Here is a 17,594-nt window from a genome sequence, read left to right on the forward strand (position 1 = left end):
TCGTCAGTATAAAGCGACGCGCTAGTTCTCACAGAATCTGACTGACCGTCTGCGAAGGATCTGGAAGACAACATGCTCAAACGCATGGCTGGTGAAACTTTGCTCGGCACGCATAACTCGCCATAAATTGAGCACATGCCGGCCGGTCACCTTGAATGTCGATGTAGTCCTCATGCCCCACCGGTCTGAGCTACCACCAATATGACGACCAGGAGCTCTGGATATTTGCTCTCCCAGGTCTAGACCTGCAACCTCAAGGCTAAGTATACTAGAAAACTGACGAGTGTGTAAATAGCCCACGTACCATATATGTTTGCTCGGGCGCTGAGGTAGCCCCAAGATGCTGCTTGCACCTCCCATCCTGCAAGAATGTCGGGATCAATCTCTACTATGACATCAATGAGGCGGTTTAACAGATCTAGCTCAGACGGTACGACTTCGAATGCCATGTTTCGCAGCCTACGAGGGTCAAAGCGATCGTTCTCTACCGCAATTGTCCCGTTCTCGCAGGAGAAGGTACCGTCACCGTTGAGGCCGGCGGAATCTTGGTATGCATAGAATATGGCGACGACTTCATCGGCATCAGGATCTGGGAGCCTGTCTCCAGTTGACGGGGCTTATTACACCCACATCTAAGCAAAGAATAAAAGCAGCCTTCGCAACGGGCTCACCGAACATCTCCAGTGAGAGAACGCTCATGTTTCGTCGCTCACGCATTGCTGCTTTCGAAGGTTTCGCGGGTGTATGTCTGAATCCATATGGATTTGCTTGTGTAGGTCCCTCAATCTGATAAACCGATATAAATTTCAATTCGTTGGAAGGAAACGTAGAGATCTTGCCTGGGATGTCTGTTTGGGTTTGAGTTGTGATCCTCGTGGCTGATTGCTTCGCAACCATTCACGCACTTGCTTCGAACTTGGAGGTGAACCAGCATACTCCCACCCCGTCACACCGGTAGGATCCAATCTTGGTCGTTGCTTGACCGTACTATCAACAATTGGTAATTGATTCTCGTGATCCTTCCAATCTTCCAAAACGTTCAAGCCAGTACCACCCTGGAGAGTGAAAACAAGGCCGGCGTATTCCCTCGGTCGGTCGGGCGCATCGGCCGACCTTGAGTAGTAGGGATTAGTGTATATCTTGCTGGGTATACCGTACTCATCAACGCTGGACAGTAGTTCGGACGTCGATGGGGCTATTCTTGAAAAGACAAAAGTCTTGCCGTTCGGATCAAAAGACAATGGTTTACAGTACAGAACAGGCTTCGACTGAGGTGCGCCTTCTGTCCCATGCGAAGATGCATATGACCGTGAGGATGATGTCTCTGATGAAGACGTGATGAGCTGTTTCACTTTCATCTCTACGACGGGCTCATCGAGTTTCCGACGTTTCGAAGGTCTCTCACTACCGTCAGTCGACCCGCTCTGCGTTTGAGATGCTGGCCGTTTGGGTGTATCGTTGATCGCAGTGGGCTCCGGGAGGTTTGTCTTCGTGCGCACCACAAGGGCAGGATCTTCTGCGACAACGTCGATACTAGAATCATCATCCATTAACAATGATCCCGACGCGACTTTCGCGACCTCTGGACATTGCATACTATGAGGCGGATAAGAAAGAAGCAATACGGCTGTGAATAACAAGGGCTTACGTATTGATTTCTATGGATCCTTTTTCGCCTAAGACGCCGTCAGCACGGTGAGAAATCCTTGACAAGCTGGGCAATGGTCATGAGGTCTTCATATTCAGCGATCGGTAAATGTCTTGCTATCCTCACCTTGTGATTGATTCGAGACTCGCATCATTGGCAATCCGGGTTGCTCTTGTGGGAGAGAAAATGTCGACAGCGTCAGACGGATCACTGATATTGGGAGCCTTTTTGGTCGGCGTCTGTCGTGGTGTCCGGATCAGACTTGCTGTGGTTCTGATCCTGCGAACCCCGGGCGTGAGACGATTCGAGGAACGATATTTGATTGCGCTCACCTCTTTGTCGGCGTCTGGGGCATGTCTTCGGAGGTGACCGAAGTAGGCCGCTCCTCAGATGGCCTAGTCATTGTTTTCCTGATGTTGAATAATAACCCATTACGGCATGCTACTTACCTGACCAACCTGCGCCAGGCATCCTGGAATGCATTAAATCTCTGCTCAGGTGCATTCTCCGACAGACTGCCAAGAAGGTATATCACGCGCTGTTCATGGGGTATGCCAACAACAACCCACCTGTAAGCCGCCGCACGGTCATCAGCGGGATGCTCACCGGGCGAGGGGCCATCTTCAGCGGCCCGTTCGTCTTCGTCAAAGTCTTCGTCGTCTACTCGGTGTCCGTCAACGAGTTTCTCCCACTCTTCTTCCTCTTGTTCCACGAGTTGCTCCATTGCCTGACTAGAGAGCATTGCCTCGTCGATGTCCACCTCTACTCTCTCCGACGTGGGCTTCCGCTCTTGACTCGATGCTCCGCCTACCACTGTCGGAGCGTACGGGTTCTCCTCGCCGGCTTCTGCAGTAGTCCGTTCGCCCACAGAGACCACATCTCCTGAGCGGCCAGGCTTCCAAGTCTTGTATTCGTCTTCCCAAAGGGCCTCGACACTTTCGAATGTGGTCATCACCCACTTCTCCCATCCCTTACCGCTATTGAGCTCTTTCTCCTGACCGCGCTCCTTTTCAATTTTCTTCCTAATCTCTTCCCACCACCGTGCCTCTGCTACCCACTCTCCACCGCGCCCCCTCGAGTTCTCACTGGGGTCTTTAGGGATTTCAGGGGAAGGAGACAGGCCCTTCGCCAATCGGCGCCTGCGTTCGTCTTCCCACAGCTCGCGCACGCTAAGCACGAAAGGCTCTTGCGGTAGTGGAGGTGCAGGGATCGTGATTTTGTGATGAATGTTGCGCGCAGTGAGAAGATGGCGGTTGAAAATCTGGTGGGCAGCGACATCAACCTCAAGAGGCATACGGGATTGACGAAAATACGGTGATAAATTAAACACAACATCGGTGTCTGATGAGTTGGTTTCGGAGCCCAGATACACCGTTGATTCAACTTGACCTCGTTCCCATACCTCCCCCAAATCTATCCAGCCACAGCCATAGAGGCCATAATCACACATGAACTGGAGTATGTAGCTGAGGTGACTTTCGTAAGCTCTGAACCGAGTCTTCATCACTGTTCCAGACTGAAGGATCGTCACTGCTCGGTTGACAAAAGCGGGATCGGCAATGTGGACTTTGAGGAAGGGAGAATACGACGCGTGGAAGCCGTAGAAGTGGACGCCCTTGACAAGAGTTACTGCGCGAACGAATTGGGATTTAGACGAATGAGGGTTGCGCTTCATAGAGATCGCAATTGCATGATTGAGGGAATATTGTAATCGTATAATATAACGGTTCACTAGCGTATGCCATAGACATGAGAGCGCCTACAAGTTCGACCAGGCGAGAGGGGCTTACCACTGTCGGGATTCATCTTGCCCAGATATTCAACAAAGAAGTAGGGATACACTTGATGTACATGCACGCATGCCTTCTTGCCGGTAGAGGATTCTCCATAAATCCTGATGATGGGCACTCGCGGCAGAGTGGAGTTGTCCAGAGGGCCAGGAGCAGCGAGAGTGTGGTCAATCTGATTTACTCGAACCCGGAGAGAAGGCTCCAGCGTACTCATTGCGTCGCAGCAGCACGGGTGGCCTTGCCGTGGCGCATGTGCGCGTTGAGAGACACGCGCAGAAGTCAGACGCGTCAACAACGCGATGTGGCATGTGATCGGTCACACCGTGCCATGCCTGGCGCTTGCATTCTCATATTCGTTTTTAACAGACACATGGAAGAGGCACTTTAGACCGTCTTTCCTCTTGTTTAAGGCTACAGCACATGGCGTACAACTCGTATGGATATGTTACAACCTTTCTCCGCCTTTCTTCAGGTCGCTCTTCAAAGTTTGGCTGTCAGAACTTGTTGCCCGATCCAAGTCTGACCCGCTTCCAGCTTCACGAAGCCGCGGACGTAACCAGGTTCGACGCAAACATACTTCTCCCTGTTGCGCATGGTCACTAGGCATACAACCTATCGGTTAAATGAAGTGAACGCTTACCATCCACCAGCCTCCATGTCACCGATCTTTGAACCAGCCTCGGCTTGTGGGTTCCACACTACAACATCCTTGAAGCTCTTCGTCTTGATCTCGACCTTGTTCGTTGGCGAGGCTACCTCGTATATTCCTGGCGCATCCTCGTACACAGAATCTGTGAACTTCTTGACATCAACGGTGGCTCTCTGCTCCGTCTTCGGCTTGCTGCGTAGCTCCTCGGAGGTCTCCGTCTTGTCGTAATACGAGATGCCCTCAAGGGGTGTGATGGAGACCTCACTTGCGGGAGCTCGGATGTAATTGTGGAAGAGAGCCTGGAACTCGAGGGGAGGCGTTGTTGAAAGCGCGGTGTTCTGCACGTGAAGATCGGTGGAGATCTGATGTTCAGCTAGCGTCACCACGTAGGCCAGGTGGAAGGGGCGTTCATATCTTTCCGTGATGCTTGCCTTGGGCTCGAGGGCTGGGGATCGTCGGTGGGACCATGAGTCCTCAAATGATGGAAATCACACATACTGAGTTTGACAGATACGCCCGCTTCGTTGTCCATCACGATGCTGTTGAATGTCCACGTCTCGCTGCGCGCGAAGCCATGTTGTCCAAGCTTCAAATGCTCGGGATGGGTCGGTGCGCCGAAGCACGGGAACACGACGGGTATACCGCCTCTCACAGGTTTACTACCATCAAGGGCTGCCTTTGAAGAAACGAAGAGGCGCTCGACTGGCTGGGGATTCGGGACGCTGCCGGATTTCCAAGAGATGACAGTCGCGCCGTAGAGTAAAATCTCAGCAGAGGAGCCCTGCATAACGACAGTTACAACCTGGTTTGAATACCGCAAGTGAATACCAGACCTTAGGGTGAGTGAGGACTATCTTGTCTACTTGCTGTTGGACTGGCATTGCGAACTTTGGTGGGGGATGTGGTGGGGGATTTCTCGATGAGTAATTGTAGTACTTAGATATGTGACGCAGTGGAGTTGCCCTGGGGGGAACTGGCACTGCACTTCGGAGTGACCCACCGGCCCGTACGTCTGAGCGGACGTCATTTGGTATCGTCGCGTATTCACCCCGTCGAGCACGTGCTCCGGTCTGTCGGGCTCGGACACCGGCACACCCAAATGGGGGAAGGTTCCGCACATTGCGGCAGCCTGCCCTGAACAGCAGGGATCAGTGAATATATACTGCCGGGAGGTCACAATGCTCCTTAATTGCTCTCATTCCCCTTCTCACCTCTCCCTTACGCTCGCCCCTCTCTGTTACGACCAGAACAGATGGTGAGTCACTTCGTCTCTCATTTGCATGAATTGTGCTGACCTTCGCAGCTACACTGTATACACCAAAGATGAATGGGAACCTCACTCTCCTCGTCCAGGTCTACGAGGTCCAGGTTTACCTAGACTATCGGGGTCTCCGTGTTTTTGGGAATGCGGCGAGGATCAAGGGCTGGGAATACCAGGCAGGCCCAGAAATGCTCTCTTGCTGATGCCTCATGACGGTCGCACCTAACGAGCAAAACTTCCAGCTGAGGCCATGCCGTTTACACACAAATTTGACAAAATCGCTGTGGCGTCTCGAGTCGGACGTACGAGGCAGCCCTGCTGTTATCGGCGTCCTCTGTACCTTCATGGTGCAGCGAGACGGAAGCCATGGAATTGGATAAGCCATCTTACAATGCACCTGCTGCCATACGATGCACACATTGCGAGCTTGCTGGATACTTGATCCGCACTGCCATAGGGACATTGGATGTTACCGCACCTTGCCGATGACTGCCACGACGCACATGTTGTCAACTTGCTGAACCGTCACCGCACGTACTGCCGAGACGAAATTACACGTCGATCTGCCGAGACGAACTGTCGATGCGAAAACCTGCAGGCTAGCTCTGAAGTGGCTTTGCGAGGTTGTCTTAGGAGGACCATCGTTAGCCTGATGCGCTCGTCGCGTTGCAGAGCTCAAGCTTGCGGGTTGCCACCCTTCCTCCTGGACTTCTTCTGCAATTGGCATTCGAGGACTTCACAGTCTTTCGGTGTCAATGTGCGCTGCCATGGTGTGCAATGAAGCTCAGGTTCAGCTGGTAGGGTTGGGGAGCATGTTGCGGCGCTCCCAACTGCTCAGGAAGCCGAGACGCTCCTCGAACTTCCGCCAACCAGTGCATTCACTGTGTTGAGTTGCCGAACAGCGCGTTCGCTATATCGCGATTTGCCGACCAGCGCGTTCGCTGGGTCGTATTCCGCTGACCACCTGGACCCCCGTGGTGCGTCTCTACTGCATGTAGAGAGCGTGTAAGTCGACCGCTCTCGCATTGACAACCAGCAGCTCCTGGCTCTGTTGTGTCCTAACGAACAGAGTGCGTATGATTGTACCGAAGAGAATGTGGGCGAAGTCCCCTTCTCACCAGCTGTGTCTACGAACACATGTTGTGCGCGTTGCCACCAGCGACGAAGCCCACACAGGCTACACCGCCTACAGTGCCCACTGCGGCCACATTGCCTTCCGAGGTCACATTGCCTTCCGAGGCCACACCGCTTACCGGGGCTACATTGCCGTCGGAGGCCACATTGCCCATTGAGGCCCATTGCCTGTCAAGGCCACTTCGCCTATCATGGCTGCCACTGAGGCGTGCACTTCACTGTGCATGTCTACGGGACCTTAATGTAACTCAACTTGGCATATCAAGTTTCAAGGTGAGTTGTGGCTCATTTTATCGAAGTTTCGTTCTGCTAACGGGTTCGTTCCAGAGTATGTCAAGGTCGTCTCACTCAGTCGTCGGCGCCAGTAATTCAGCATTCACACTCAAGTTCGATGTGCACGCAGCTTTGCTCACTGGAAATAGACTTATTTCCATGCGCATAATTTTTGGAATCCCCCTCTTCTTCGCGAAGAGATTGTTTATCGATGTATTTAGTCGTTGTTAGTGGAATGTGATGTAGTGTGCAAAAATCAACCGTCCCGTTATCCACGCGTAACTGAACGTGCCCAGAACGCGAGCGTGAATTGTGGACGGTTGGAATAATGGGAAGATTAAATATATGGCTGGCTAACAGCTATATTTGGCAAACATCACGCGTGCATGCACGCGATAGCAGCACTCGAGCGTCCAAACACGGTCATCAACGCTCGCTATTCTCGACCAGATCCATCTACGGATACGTACCACTGGTTCTTGCACCAGACTCCCCGAAAACATATTATAACGTCTCCTTGGTTTGTCGTCCGTCGCTTATGTGGCCCCAAGATGTTAATAAAGGTGTCTGACCGCTCCAGTATCGTCTGTGATGGACCCTGGGTTTTCGGTGGACGACGTGAGCTCCTCCGACACCTAGTGTCGCCCTGCACTCGAGTAACTTACTATGCCACAGATTGCACCGATCGCTATCCTTATGGATGAGCTGCGGTCGGAGGACGTGCAACTTCGCCTAAACGCCATCCATCGCATCTCGACCATCGCGCTTGCTCTGGGACCCGAACGTGCGCGTGATGAGCTTATACCCTTCTTGCAAGAGTCCGTGGACGACGAGGATGAAGTTCTCCTTGCCCTGGCCGAGGAGCTTGGCATGAACTTTGAGGAGTACATCGGCGGGGGCGAGAACGCGCATGTGTTGTTGGGGCCATTGGAGAACCTGTGTGCTGTGGAGGAGGCTCTTGTGCGGGACAAGGTGTGTTTTTGTGCTATACAATAGTCTTCCCGGTCGGGCAAAGATACCTCATTGATGCCTCCTCGTCTATCCCCAGGCCGCCGAGTCCATAACTAAAGTGTCCGCCGTCCTGAGTCAGGCTCAGATCGAGCAATACTACATTCCTCTCCTGCAACGGCTATCCCATGGAGAATGGTTCACATTGCGTGTCTCATCCTGCGCGTTATATGCACCCGTATACGACCGAGTCGCCCCCCCTATGCAGGACGAGTTGCGAAGAGGCTTCGCTGGTCTTGGGACTGATGATACCCCGATGGTGCGGCGTGCAGCATCAAAATGGCTCGCGGTGAGTTGGGATTTGCTCTTCGGTGGCGTTGCTTTTGACATTTGTCTCTCCCGATGCGCAACAGCCCCTTGTGAAGAAATTCGCGAAGCAGCACGTTCTCACCGACGGACTCGCCATATACCGTAGACTGCAAGCCGATGATCAGGACTCTGTGCGTCTTCTGACTGTAGATGACCTCATCGCGATCGCGCAGGCACTCTCCCCTGCGGAGGTGAAGGAACAGCTACTCAAGCAAATCAGGCAAACAGTCTCGGACAAGAGCTGGAGGGTGCGATATATGGCTGCGAGTAATTTCAACCAAGTTAGTTTCGCGGGTCTCCACCCCACGATCGGGCTGATCGTCATTAGCTCGCAGAAACCATAGGGCAGGACTTGGTTAGAGAGGAGCTCATCGGGCATTACGTACAGCTTCTGAAAGACAACGAAGCTGAGGCCCGTACTGCGGCGGCAGGACAGATCCCGGGTCGGTCATGCTCATTGCAGATCCTGCGCATGAGTGTCTAAAATATAGAGCAGGTTTCGCCAAGTTGCTCGAGAAGGAAGTCATTTTGGCCCGCATTGTCCCTTGTGTGCGGGACCTTTGCCAGGACAGCTCTCAGCACGTTCGTGCGGCATTGGCAAACCAGATTAGCGGTCTTGCTCCGTTGCTCGGCAAGGATTCCACAATCGAACACCTACTTCCCCTGTTCCTGCACCTTCTCAAGGATGAATTCCCGGAGGTGCGACTGAACATAATCAGCAAGCTTGAACAAGTCAACGATGGTACGCAACGCCTTTAGATTGTGCAGTGTGTCCTAACTGATGGTCACTAGTGATTGGCATCGACTTGCTGTCGGAAAGCTTGCTCCCCGCTATTGTGGAGCTGGCGGAGGACAAGTCGTGGCGCGTGCGACAAGCCATCATAGAGTACATCCCTCTGCTCGCAAACCAGCTGGGCAAGGCCTTCTTTGATGAGCAACTGGGCAACCTTTGCATGTCCTGGCTCGGGGATAATGTCTACAGTATTCGAGAAGCAGCGACGGTCAATTTAAAGAAGCTGACCGAAGTCTTCGGTGTCGAATGGGCAAAAATTCAGATCGTCCCCAAAGTGGTTGGCATGGGTCAGCATCCCAACTACCTTTACAGGATGACTACTGTCCAAGCTGTTTCGGTATGTGCTGAACCTGAGCAGCTGTGGTTGAGATCTCATATAAGGATCGCTGTCTTAGGTCATCTCACCATCCCTGACGCTCGACATCGTCCGAGGCGACATCATTGACACGCTGCTTCACTTGTCGAATGACCCCATTCCCAATATCCGTTTTAACGTTGCGAAAGCCTTGGAGGTCCTGGCGACCACGTTTGGCAACACTCCTGAGGGCCGACAGCTGGTCCAGCAGAAGATTATCCCAGCCCTCGAGATACTGAAGAATGACACAGACGCCGATGTGCGATTCTTTGCCACGCGTGCGCTGCAAAGCGCACATGGAGTTGGAGGTGAGGACGTCACCCGAACGCTGTGCAGGCTGTCCGCTGAACACGTTTATTTTTACTCTGGCAGCGTGACAGAGCAGTTTGCAATTCGCCTCTGGGCCACCATAATTTGGTCACCACGCCCACATCTCGAATCTCGCAGTTTGTTAGGGCTGAAGAACGATCAGTGTAATGTAACAGGCTTGTTGTAAATATGACCATTCGTACGAGAAGACACAGTATTGGACGGTCACACCGACAGCCCGGTTTCGGCGGCAGGCGGCGTGGGCCCAACGCGACCATCATGGAAACGTAATCGACGGACAGGCAGAGCGGCGAATGCGCGCGTCCATATCACGGTTCTAGCCATAACAGCTCAAGCGCTTGTGACAGCCTCGCCCGGCTTCTGGTAGTCAGCCGATCGGGGTAAGACGACCGTCGAGGGATCATCACCTTCATCCGTCTGTCTTCAACAATGCTCAAACCATTATAATCATTTCTCATGAGACCTTATTATCACTGACGTTGATATATGCAAACTGCAGGACTGAAACTATCAAGCCACGGAGATGGACAATGACAGGGCGGGTCGACTGCCAGTAGCGGCGATAGCATGATGCCAAGGGCTTCACGGTGGCTGATTTCCCTAAGCGAGCCCCCGCCGTCCAACCGGATAGCGCCATGGCGGGCGTCGAGACCCAGTATATATAGACGCGGTCCCGGTTTTCTGGCCCTTTTTCAAGAGCATCACTCTGACTTCCCACATCTTTCTCAGTTCTTGTCCTTCCTTAGAGCCCACGATCTTTTGCCATGGCCCGCTTCGCTGCCCTCTTCCTCATCGCCGCCGCTCTCCCCTTCGCGTTCGCCACCTCGAGCACGCAGCAATGTTCTGACATGGAGTTCTTGTGAGTCTGACGGTGCATCAGGTCGACGACCATCAGTGACGTGTTCTACCCAAGCTACCCCGACAAAGCGTGCTGCCTGCCCTACGGTGGCCAGCAGAACCCTCCGACGCCCCCTCAGGGTAACCAACAGTGCCCTTCGAGTGGCTGGGAATGGCACGACGGCAAGCAATGCTGTGTGCCTCAGCAGCCTCCCGAGCAGAACCCCCCTCCTCAATGCGGTAGTGGATGGGAATGGAACCACGATGCGTCCACCTGCTGCGAACCGACCAAATCGTCATCGGCTCCCAAATCGACGCCTTCTGCGAACCGCCGTAGTAACACGCCTACCGGCAACCACAAGCGCAACCTCAAGTCTCGCGCTCATGCCCTTTGAGCTCTAAACGTTGATTGCGAGATGGGTAGCTGCGCAGGTGAGTTGTTGGATGTAGACTTCATCCTCTCTAAGACTGACTCAGTTGACTTGTCCAGTCTACACATGCAGCCTAGATTACAAGCGTTCATCGGACGGCCAATCGTGTATCAAGCTCTAAACTCTACGCATCGGAACGACATAGATGTGCCAGAATATTTACTCTCTTATACAACTTTAGCTTCATCTAACTCCCACACTCGTTTTCGACCACCGTCGTTTTCGTAGATACCCAGCGTTGGTCTGTATGCTCCTTGGTACAGATCGCGCTCTTGTTCTGGACTCGTTCTGCGTTGACAATGGGTTCTGGCATAGTTTGGGTACCCTATACTGACAGTACTTTCTGATCATGTCTGTTGTCTGCGTGGTACTTCTAATCTATTGTCTTCTATGGTCCATTCAGTGTCGTTGTCATCACATTATGAGATGATCGAGGTGATATGCGCGCCTAGGACGAGTATCGGTCATGTGATCGCGTCGCGTCGTGGTGGGGACCAATGGGGACGCGGTGATCCCGCACCCGTCAAAATAAGGTTCTGTCCCGCCGGAGAGGTATAAGTACGGGTTCCAAGTTCAACACTCGCTCGTCGCGTCTTGTCCTGAACGTCCGCCCTTCTCGCTTCTTTCTTGTCTCTTCGTCTTCTTCAAGCTTCAAGACGCGCTAGCCGCTCTTTCATACTTCTCCCTCAAGGCCTGCCTTCAAGCTGGACTTCAAGATGCCGTCCATAGCTCGCTCGGTCTTCCTGGCTGTACAAGTCGCTGCTATCGCTACCCTGGTTGGTATGCCAATGGCGGTAACACCTGCTCTGGGGTCTCCGCTACCCGTAGCTCTACCTGTCTGGAGGACCTATGTCGATCTGTCCCGTCGGTCGGACCTTGGGCCGGGCATCGCAGTGAAAGATCCTCAAGGTTCCAGTAGTTCTCTATCCATGGGCAAGCATACTGTAGCCGAACACAACGCTATGCCTGTCCCTACTCAAAAACGTGACGCGGATGCGGACTTTTCGAACAACATGAACCGCTTGCAGTCTCACTACCAGAAGCTCAACGACGACTCGAACACCATGAGTGAGTTGCATGTGTGTGCTATCCCTCCAATGTATCTCAGCCATCATTACCAGACACCTTGTTGGACTTATCGTCATCCCAGCGTGGCCCGGATTTCAATCAGCAATACTATGATGCCTTCTCGGATTTACAAGCACAATTAGGGGGCTTCCAGGATGCAATGGCTAAGATCGCAGCGGACAAAGGACTGGCCAATTACGACCCAAATAACGTTGTGGAGACTACGCTGAAGAATACCATCAACATGGTCAAGTACAGTCTGAGGACAACGGTTGAGATAATCAAAACATTGCCTGTTCTTGGTCCGAGGTTGGCCCCAAGTGAGTCCGCGTTGATGTTGTCGTTTGACGATGGTCCTGACAAAAATTCTCTAGTTGTTATTCAACTCAAATGTATCACAGACGAGCTCTTGGACGCTATCGAAAACCTCACGGACGGCATCACCAACAACGTAATGCCTCTTCTCCAGGACTTCGGCATTCAGGAATGCGATGATGGCATTGAGATTTTTGGTTTGTGCATACCAATGTGAAGGCCGCTTCTGCGAAGGACAATCTCGCTGGGTCTTGTCACGGTTTGATGTCCCATCCACAAACTATGTATCACAGGCTGGATCCTGACTATATTGAAGTTTCTTGCATCGTTCTGTATCACGATTTTTATTTTGCCTTCGTATTGCACGCATGACTAACAATCTATTCTCGTCATCACCTATGCGCCGTGGTATGAGCGAGTATGAACCAGTGCTGGCGCATTGACAGTTACCACCACGGGCACTGGCGTAGAGACGATCGCGCTTTGGTACGTACAAGCGTGTCAGTCGGCAGAGCGAGACCAAGCGACGTCGGACGTGTACACAGTTCATTCCTCTGACACCCAACGGTCCGCAATCGGGCCTATGACTGGTATCTGGAAGCGAACGAGGCCATGCCGTGCAGCATCAATGCAGGCTTGCCACCTGCGAGAGCAGTGAGATGCGTTGAAACTAGAACAACGTTGAAAGGCGGCCCACTCACGTCATGTAAAGCAAGGACACCACAATGAAGAGGGTGAAGAAGGTGCATATGACGGACGAGAATTGCAAGACAGTAGCTAATACCCGTAGGAGAACGAGGGGTGTTGATAGCAGAGCAGATTGATATGCTAAAACAGCATTCCAGTAGCTGCTTCTGTTTGTTCTGTGCCCACACTCACCATGAAACCGCACATAGTCATTATGAGTCTCTAGAATCAGTAATAGCAATGCTACACAGGGGGTCAGGTTGGATGTCACGACAGCAGATACCGTTACTTGCCAGAGATGGGACCTAAGATATATGCGAAAGCAGCCAACACGTCGACTCTCATATCATACCGTGTCTCCCAGATGCTGCTTCCACTCTCAGCCTCAGTCTCTACGGCGCCGAGACCGCCGGCTTGTGATGTATTGAAGGTCGGTATGCCTCCAGACTGGTAAGAGGCCGGCTGCTGCGCAGACTGTCTTGGGAGCCATGGCCGAGAAGCGGGCTTGGAAGAGGACGCATAGGAGGGATCATCTGGTGGTGGGGTCTGAATTCGACGCGGGTTATAAACCTATTCTCTGCGAGCTGCTAGAAACTTACATAGGGGGCGAATGAGGTAGCAAAGTTGGTGCGGCTCATAGGAGATACTTAGATGCAAAGCAGGTCAACAGGGTGGCAGATATGACTGGAATAAATAGAGACGTCTGTCTGTGGCGGATTGCGAGCGCGTCACTGACTGCGCCAGGATCGCCTGGAAGGGCGCTTGTCAGCCACAATGTCTGTGTGTGCGTATTTGGCTCAATCCGCATTCGCTCGAACGTAAGCGACCTCAACGCCCAGTCAACGCCCAAAGGTAACGGTCTACAGGAGGCGGGATACTAATCATGGTGAGTCTGTGCTCCGTTTTGCGGCTGGAGCTATGCCAGAGTGCTCCATGAGGTGGATTCGCGACAAAAACGGCGGGAAGAGGATGGATGGATGTCTTGTTGACCAGATACACACGACTGTGGAAGGATGCATACTGACCGCCCTCCCTACCCACAGGCCGACTCAGCAGCACCCATCACCATCCGGACGCGCAAATTCATCACCAACCGTCTCCTTGCTCGCCGCCAGTTCGTCGTGGATGTCCTCCACCCGTCGCGGGCAAACGTCCCCAAGGCCGAGCTCTCTGAGCAGCTCGCCAAAGTCTACAAGACCGAAAAGACGCGCGTGATTACGTTCGGCTTCCGGACGCAATTCGGTGGTGGACGCAGCACGGGCTTTGCGTTGATCTACGACGACGAGGAGTCGCAGAGGAAGTTCGAGCCCAAGTACCGATTGATTCGGGTACGTCTGTTGGTCCAAAATTCACCCCTTCACGCTCACTCAACTCGTGGGCTTCGCAGGCTGGCCTTACCACTGCGCCACCGAAGACGAACCGCAAGCTGCGGAAGGAGCGCAAGAACCGTGCGAAGAAGGTGGGTTCTGACTTGTGGGCCCGTTGCAACTGCATATTAATTGCCGAGTACAGCTCCGTGGCACCAAAAAGTCCAAGGCCGCCGAACCTCCCAAGAAGGGCAAGTAGGGGTTGGGCGTGCTGTATTTTATTTGGGCTTTCGTCATCGCTTGCATTGCTTATCGACCCACGCAAAAGCTGTACATGCCTGTACCTTACCGCGTATGCCCACCTCATCTTTTTCTCTCGCTATGAATATCATGCGCATGCGGAATCCATGGTACACGGTCTTTTGCGAGCCTCGCATGCACTCGGTTGATACAATCTTTGTTCAAAGCTCCAATCTCTGCGTGTGAGGTATAAATGGGACAATCGTAGACTGCCGCATGCGAGCATCGTTTGTCACGAGCATAGTAAGATGTGTATCATACGGATGAATTAATGTCTACAAGAGGGGTATCGTAAATGATATGTAGGATATGACCCAGCCAGACCAGAAATGCATTGTAACGAATGGATCAGAAACCTAGCTTCCTATGGATGATATCTGGATCTTCTTGGTATTCCTCTGCCGAAACCCACATCTAAGGGATGTGAAGGTGAGTAGGAGAAGGATCATGAACGACTGGGAGGTCATACCTTCTTGAATGTGTTAAGACCTGCAAGGATAGACCCTCCAATCCATGTGGAATACTTGCGCTCGGGAGGCGCGTATATCTTGATTTTCACGTCTTTCAAGGCAAGCTTCTTCACCTCATTCAACAGTCGATCACCGAAGCCTGTCGTAAAATGAGTGACCTTTCAGTAATAGACGTGAGCAACTACGTACCGCGACAAAGCGTGCTGCCTCCACTGAGGACGATGTTGGAGAAGAGGCTTTTCCGCAGGTCTAAGTCCACCCGGTTGATCGAGTCGACAACAACTTGGTGAACACCAGCATATTCCTGACCGATCAGTTCTGGGTTGAACAAGATCTCTGGTGCGCGGAACCGTTCGGGGCCCAACTGCGACTTGGGCGTCAGTAACTCACATGCGGAGTAGCGGTACTTCTCCAGGACAGACCTGAACAGTGTTACCATCAGGTAAACGAAATTCCTCTCCTCGCCCGAGCGAATCCTTCTCTTCCTTCGCGGGATTCAGAGCAACATAGCAGCACTTCTCCTTTATCGTCCGCACCACCTCTCGCTCTGCCGTAGTGTGCAAATGATGCCCGGACTTGCGCAGAAGAAGTTGCAGATGGTCTGTCACATCGCTGCACAGCTGTGATGAGTGCAAGCTAGTCAGACATCGATCAACGTACGATACACGCACCGTCCTGCAACGTCTACCCGTCGGATAGCATGCGGCATAGAGAAACCCTCAAATACAGGTACTGCATGCGTAACACCGTCTCCCGAGTCCAGAACGATACCTGTTGTTCGTCCTGAAGAATACCTGAACGTGACGTCTGTTTAGTGCGCCACAGGACATGCGGTGCTAATTCACTTACAATGATAGCACAGCTTGTACAGAGATGAAAAGAGCGGGGACATTGAAAGTATCAAAGAAGATCTGGGCAGCGACGTCTCGATTGTGTCGCGGGTTCAATGGCGCCTCCGTTAGAAGGACAGGATGCTACAACACTTTGAGCAACTAATTCGCACATGCGACGCGTACTAAGTACAACATACCTCCTCGCTGAGCGTTCCAAGCTCCTCGGCATAGACCCAGCTCCATATTCGCTCCATGTCGTCCCAGTCGGTAACGATTCCATGTTCCATGGGGTATTTGATCTTTAGAAGTCCTCGAAACTCTTGTGCTTTACGACCTATGAACACGTCCCCTTCAAGCGCGCCTGCCATTACACGTATGTGTTTGGGCCTGCCCACACTGTTCGCGTAAAGACCGGTGACGTCGTATTAGCGGTCGGCTTATGCCCTGTGTAGGAGGCTCTAACCGTGAAGACGCACAAAGACGGGAAGAAACATTTTGGGTGATCTTGACCAGCGAACCCTGCCTTGATTGTCCCCGACCCCTGAGTACGCGGGTCGTGGGCTTGAGTGGACGCGACGCGACAAGAAATACCAGTGGCTGCTCACGTTATCAATGACTACGGGTTGGTTTGTGAGAACGTCCTCAAACTCAGTAGACATGGCGAGGGACTTTGGATCACACGGTCGGATGTCTTTTGTATGCTTTCTGCCCGTGTATTTGTCGGAGGGTCGAGATGAGAGGGGAGTGCCAGTCCGAGGTGACGGGAGTGAAGCAGACGCGTAGGTGCGCACAGGTCGGTCGACGCGTCACGTTCACGTTCCTCCGTTCTCCCATCATGACTGCTTCGTGCCGAGTGTATGTCCTGCTGTTCCTCTCATTCTGCGTGAGCAATGATTCCGTCCGGCTTTAGGCTTGCAGCTCAATATCTGCCCCCCCCCCCCTCGGCTCTAGTTGTCTGCCAATGCTATACTAGGCCATAAGTGGGAAGCCACCGACTTCTGCAAATGTAAGTGGGACAAACTGCTTCCTTTCATCGCCCATAACACATATGTAGGTATTTGTTTTGGGTCGAACTATACCATTCTGCGCATGCAGATTCCTGACAACCCCAAGCAACCCTGTCTGTCATGCACGAAGCAATGGTGCCTCAACCAGAACTTGCCCATTTGCGCTGGTGCGAAACTCGGAGATGCTGACCCAGATACAGCCACTGGCAAAGAGGGTGATGTAGAGGCGAGATGCTTCCGTGAGTGGGACGTTACTCCTGCGTTCTTCCTTCATGATCGTTACACCTCCTATTACAGAGCGCGATTCTCCCAGGGACCAGCTCGTAGTGACGCTGTTCCTCTTGACCGTATTCGGCCTTTTGCTCGGTGCCGGCATTAAGGGTCGAATGGTCAAGGCAGGCCTCGACACAAGCATACCGTGGGGCGCAGGCAGAAGGTGGTGGGATGTATGTGCTCTCAGCTGTCTACATTTTGTCCGCATCTGAAGGCGTCATAGGCCTGGATGCCTCAAATGCACCCTGAGGATATCCGACTAGAGTTGACAGACCGCATGCGCGGCCTCTGGAATCGGAGTGGACGAGGTAATGAGCGAGAAGGTGACTACGCCCGGGTGTCTGACGAGCCGTCATGACGTCCTGCCTTGTCTACTGCAATACATTTATCCATATTTTGGCTCCAATATACAGAACTCAAGGATTTCGAGCTATGTATCTATAATGAACAGTCCTGGTCGGATCCATGGCAGCACCGGAGGATATCGTATCGATAGCTATGCTGACCCTAGACTAG

At 52.7% G+C, this 17,594-nt stretch overlaps 9 protein-coding genes across 9 annotated transcripts; 6 read left to right on the plus strand and 3 right to left on the minus strand.

Annotated features, from left to right (window-relative positions):
- Positions 1–3,811: 3,811 nt before the first annotated feature.
- POSPLADRAFT_1176447 (hypothetical protein) lies at positions 3,812–4,972 on the minus strand. The gene is made up of 4 exons (XM_024488421.1): positions 4,921–4,972; positions 4,586–4,868; positions 4,079–4,532; positions 3,812–4,021 (listed from the first exon to the last, which is right to left on the minus strand). Exons 1-4 carry the CDS (start codon positions 4,966–4,968, stop codon positions 3,919–3,921), a joined length of 888 nt encoding a protein of 295 aa, XP_024344375.1. The 5' UTR covers positions 4,969–4,972; the 3' UTR covers positions 3,812–3,918.
- A 1,470-nt stretch (positions 4,973–6,442) lies between these two features.
- On the plus strand, positions 6,443–6,640 carry POSPLADRAFT_1042792 (hypothetical protein; the record flags this gene model as incomplete). Its single annotated transcript, XM_024478163.1, has 1 exon — positions 6,443–6,640. The coding sequence occupies one exon, from the start codon at positions 6,443–6,445 to the stop codon at positions 6,638–6,640; it is 198 nt and encodes a 65-aa protein (XP_024344376.1).
- A 556-nt stretch (positions 6,641–7,196) lies between these two features.
- Positions 7,197–9,802, plus strand: POSPLADRAFT_1164991 (hypothetical protein). The gene is made up of 10 exons (XM_024487855.1): positions 7,197–7,275; positions 7,336–7,373; positions 7,431–7,727; positions 7,804–8,052; positions 8,117–8,353; positions 8,401–8,515; positions 8,566–8,814; positions 8,865–9,202; positions 9,261–9,528; positions 9,593–9,802. The coding sequence occupies exons 2-10, from the start codon at positions 7,347–7,349 to the stop codon at positions 9,595–9,597; spliced, it is 1,785 nt and encodes a 594-aa protein (XP_024344377.1). The 5' UTR covers positions 7,197–7,275; positions 7,336–7,346; the 3' UTR covers positions 9,598–9,802.
- Positions 9,803–10,314: 512 nt separating this feature from the next.
- On the plus strand, positions 10,315–10,782 carry POSPLADRAFT_1051716 (hypothetical protein; the record flags this gene model as incomplete). Its single annotated transcript, XM_024480200.1, has 2 exons — positions 10,315–10,409; positions 10,464–10,782. The coding sequence occupies 2 exons, from the start codon at positions 10,315–10,317 to the stop codon at positions 10,780–10,782; spliced, it is 414 nt and encodes a 137-aa protein (XP_024344378.1).
- Positions 10,783–11,534: 752 nt separating this feature from the next.
- Positions 11,535–12,506, plus strand: POSPLADRAFT_1030576 (hypothetical protein; the record flags this gene model as incomplete). Its single annotated transcript, XM_024476737.1, has 4 exons — positions 11,535–11,886; positions 11,940–12,206; positions 12,261–12,398; positions 12,421–12,506. 4 exons carry the CDS (start codon positions 11,535–11,537, stop codon positions 12,504–12,506), a joined length of 843 nt encoding a protein of 280 aa, XP_024344379.1.
- Positions 12,489–13,590, minus strand: POSPLADRAFT_1038070 (hypothetical protein). The gene is given in 7 exon segments (XM_024477325.1): positions 12,489–12,597; positions 12,655–12,735; positions 12,747–12,844; positions 12,903–13,029; positions 13,081–13,131; positions 13,182–13,434; positions 13,488–13,590. 5 exon segments carry the CDS (start codon positions 13,524–13,526, stop codon positions 12,748–12,750), a joined length of 567 nt encoding a protein of 188 aa, XP_024344380.1. The 5' UTR covers positions 13,527–13,590; the 3' UTR covers positions 12,489–12,597; positions 12,655–12,735; position 12,747.
- A 118-nt stretch (positions 13,591–13,708) lies between these two features.
- On the plus strand, positions 13,709–14,711 carry POSPLADRAFT_1164993 (hypothetical protein). Its single transcript, XM_024487856.1, has 4 exons — positions 13,709–13,774; positions 13,932–14,216; positions 14,276–14,347; positions 14,401–14,711. The coding sequence occupies exons 1-4, from the start codon at positions 13,772–13,774 to the stop codon at positions 14,452–14,454; spliced, it is 414 nt and encodes a 137-aa protein (XP_024344381.1). The 5' UTR covers positions 13,709–13,771; the 3' UTR covers positions 14,455–14,711.
- Positions 14,712–14,843: 132 nt separating this feature from the next.
- On the minus strand, positions 14,844–16,457 carry POSPLADRAFT_1127949 (hypothetical protein; the record flags this gene model as incomplete). Its single annotated transcript, XM_024483683.1, has 9 exons — positions 14,844–14,909; positions 14,965–15,104; positions 15,155–15,329; positions 15,388–15,577; positions 15,637–15,759; positions 15,815–15,939; positions 15,996–16,194; positions 16,275–16,339; positions 16,404–16,457. 9 exons carry the CDS (start codon positions 16,455–16,457, stop codon positions 14,844–14,846), a joined length of 1,137 nt encoding a protein of 378 aa, XP_024344382.1.
- A 316-nt stretch (positions 16,458–16,773) lies between these two features.
- On the plus strand, positions 16,774–17,290 carry POSPLADRAFT_1127330 (hypothetical protein; the record flags this gene model as incomplete). Its single annotated transcript, XM_024483610.1, has 3 exons — positions 16,774–16,804; positions 16,853–17,044; positions 17,103–17,290. Coding segments are annotated over 3 exons (411 nt in total), but the record flags the coding sequence as incomplete, so codon positions are not given.
- Between the last annotated feature and the right edge of the window lie 304 nt (positions 17,291–17,594).

This window comes from Postia placenta (genome assembly GCF_002117355.1).
Source record: "Postia placenta MAD-698-R-SB12 unplaced genomic scaffold POSPLAscaffold_1, whole genome shotgun sequence".
NCBI lineage: Eukaryota > Fungi > Basidiomycota > Agaricomycetes > Polyporales > Adustoporiaceae > Rhodonia > Rhodonia placenta.

What these genes read in the sequence shown, in the direction of transcription:
- POSPLADRAFT_1176447 (XM_024488421.1), bottom strand. Translation starts at nt 4,968, where the DNA reads ATGCCAGTCCAACAGCAAGTAGACAAGATAGTCCTCACTCACCCTAAG. An exon ending in TAGTCCTCACTCACCCTAAG is followed by an intron (nt 4,869 to 4,920) that starts GTCTGGTATTCA and finishes GTCGTTATGCAG; the next exon opens with GGCTCCTCTGCTGAGATTTT. An exon ending in GACATGGAGGCTGGTGGATG is followed by an intron (nt 4,022 to 4,078) that starts GTAAGCGTTCAC and finishes CATGCGCAACAG; the next exon opens with GGAGAAGTATGTTTGCGTCG.
- POSPLADRAFT_1164991 (XM_024487855.1), top strand. Translation starts at nt 7,347, where the DNA reads ATGGACCCTGGGTTTTCGGTGGACGAC. An exon ending in AGGCTCTTGTGCGGGACAAG is followed by an intron (nt 7,728 to 7,803) that starts GTGTGTTTTTGT and finishes GTCTATCCCCAG; the next exon opens with GCCGCCGAGTCCATAACTAA. An exon ending in CTACTGTCCAAGCTGTTTCG is followed by an intron (nt 9,203 to 9,260) that starts GTATGTGCTGAA and finishes TCGCTGTCTTAG; the next exon opens with GTCATCTCACCATCCCTGAC.
- POSPLADRAFT_1164993 (XM_024487856.1), top strand. An exon ending in CCAAGTACCGATTGATTCGG is followed by an intron (nt 14,217 to 14,275) that starts GTACGTCTGTTG and finishes TGGGCTTCGCAG; the next exon opens with GCTGGCCTTACCACTGCGCC. An exon ending in GCAAGAACCGTGCGAAGAAG is followed by an intron (nt 14,348 to 14,400) that starts GTGGGTTCTGAC and finishes TGCCGAGTACAG; the next exon opens with CTCCGTGGCACCAAAAAGTC.
- POSPLADRAFT_1038070 (XM_024477325.1), bottom strand. Translation starts at nt 13,526, where the DNA reads ATGAGCCGCACCAACTTTGCTACCTCATTCGCCCCCTAT. An exon ending in CTACCTCATTCGCCCCCTAT is followed by an intron (nt 13,435 to 13,487) that starts GTAAGTTTCTAG and finishes CGTCGAATTCAG; the next exon opens with ACCCCACCACCAGATGATCC. An exon ending in TGACTATGTGCGGTTTCATG is followed by an intron (nt 13,030 to 13,080) that starts GTGAGTGTGGGC and finishes ATGCTGTTTTAG; the next exon opens with CATATCAATCTGCTCTGCTA.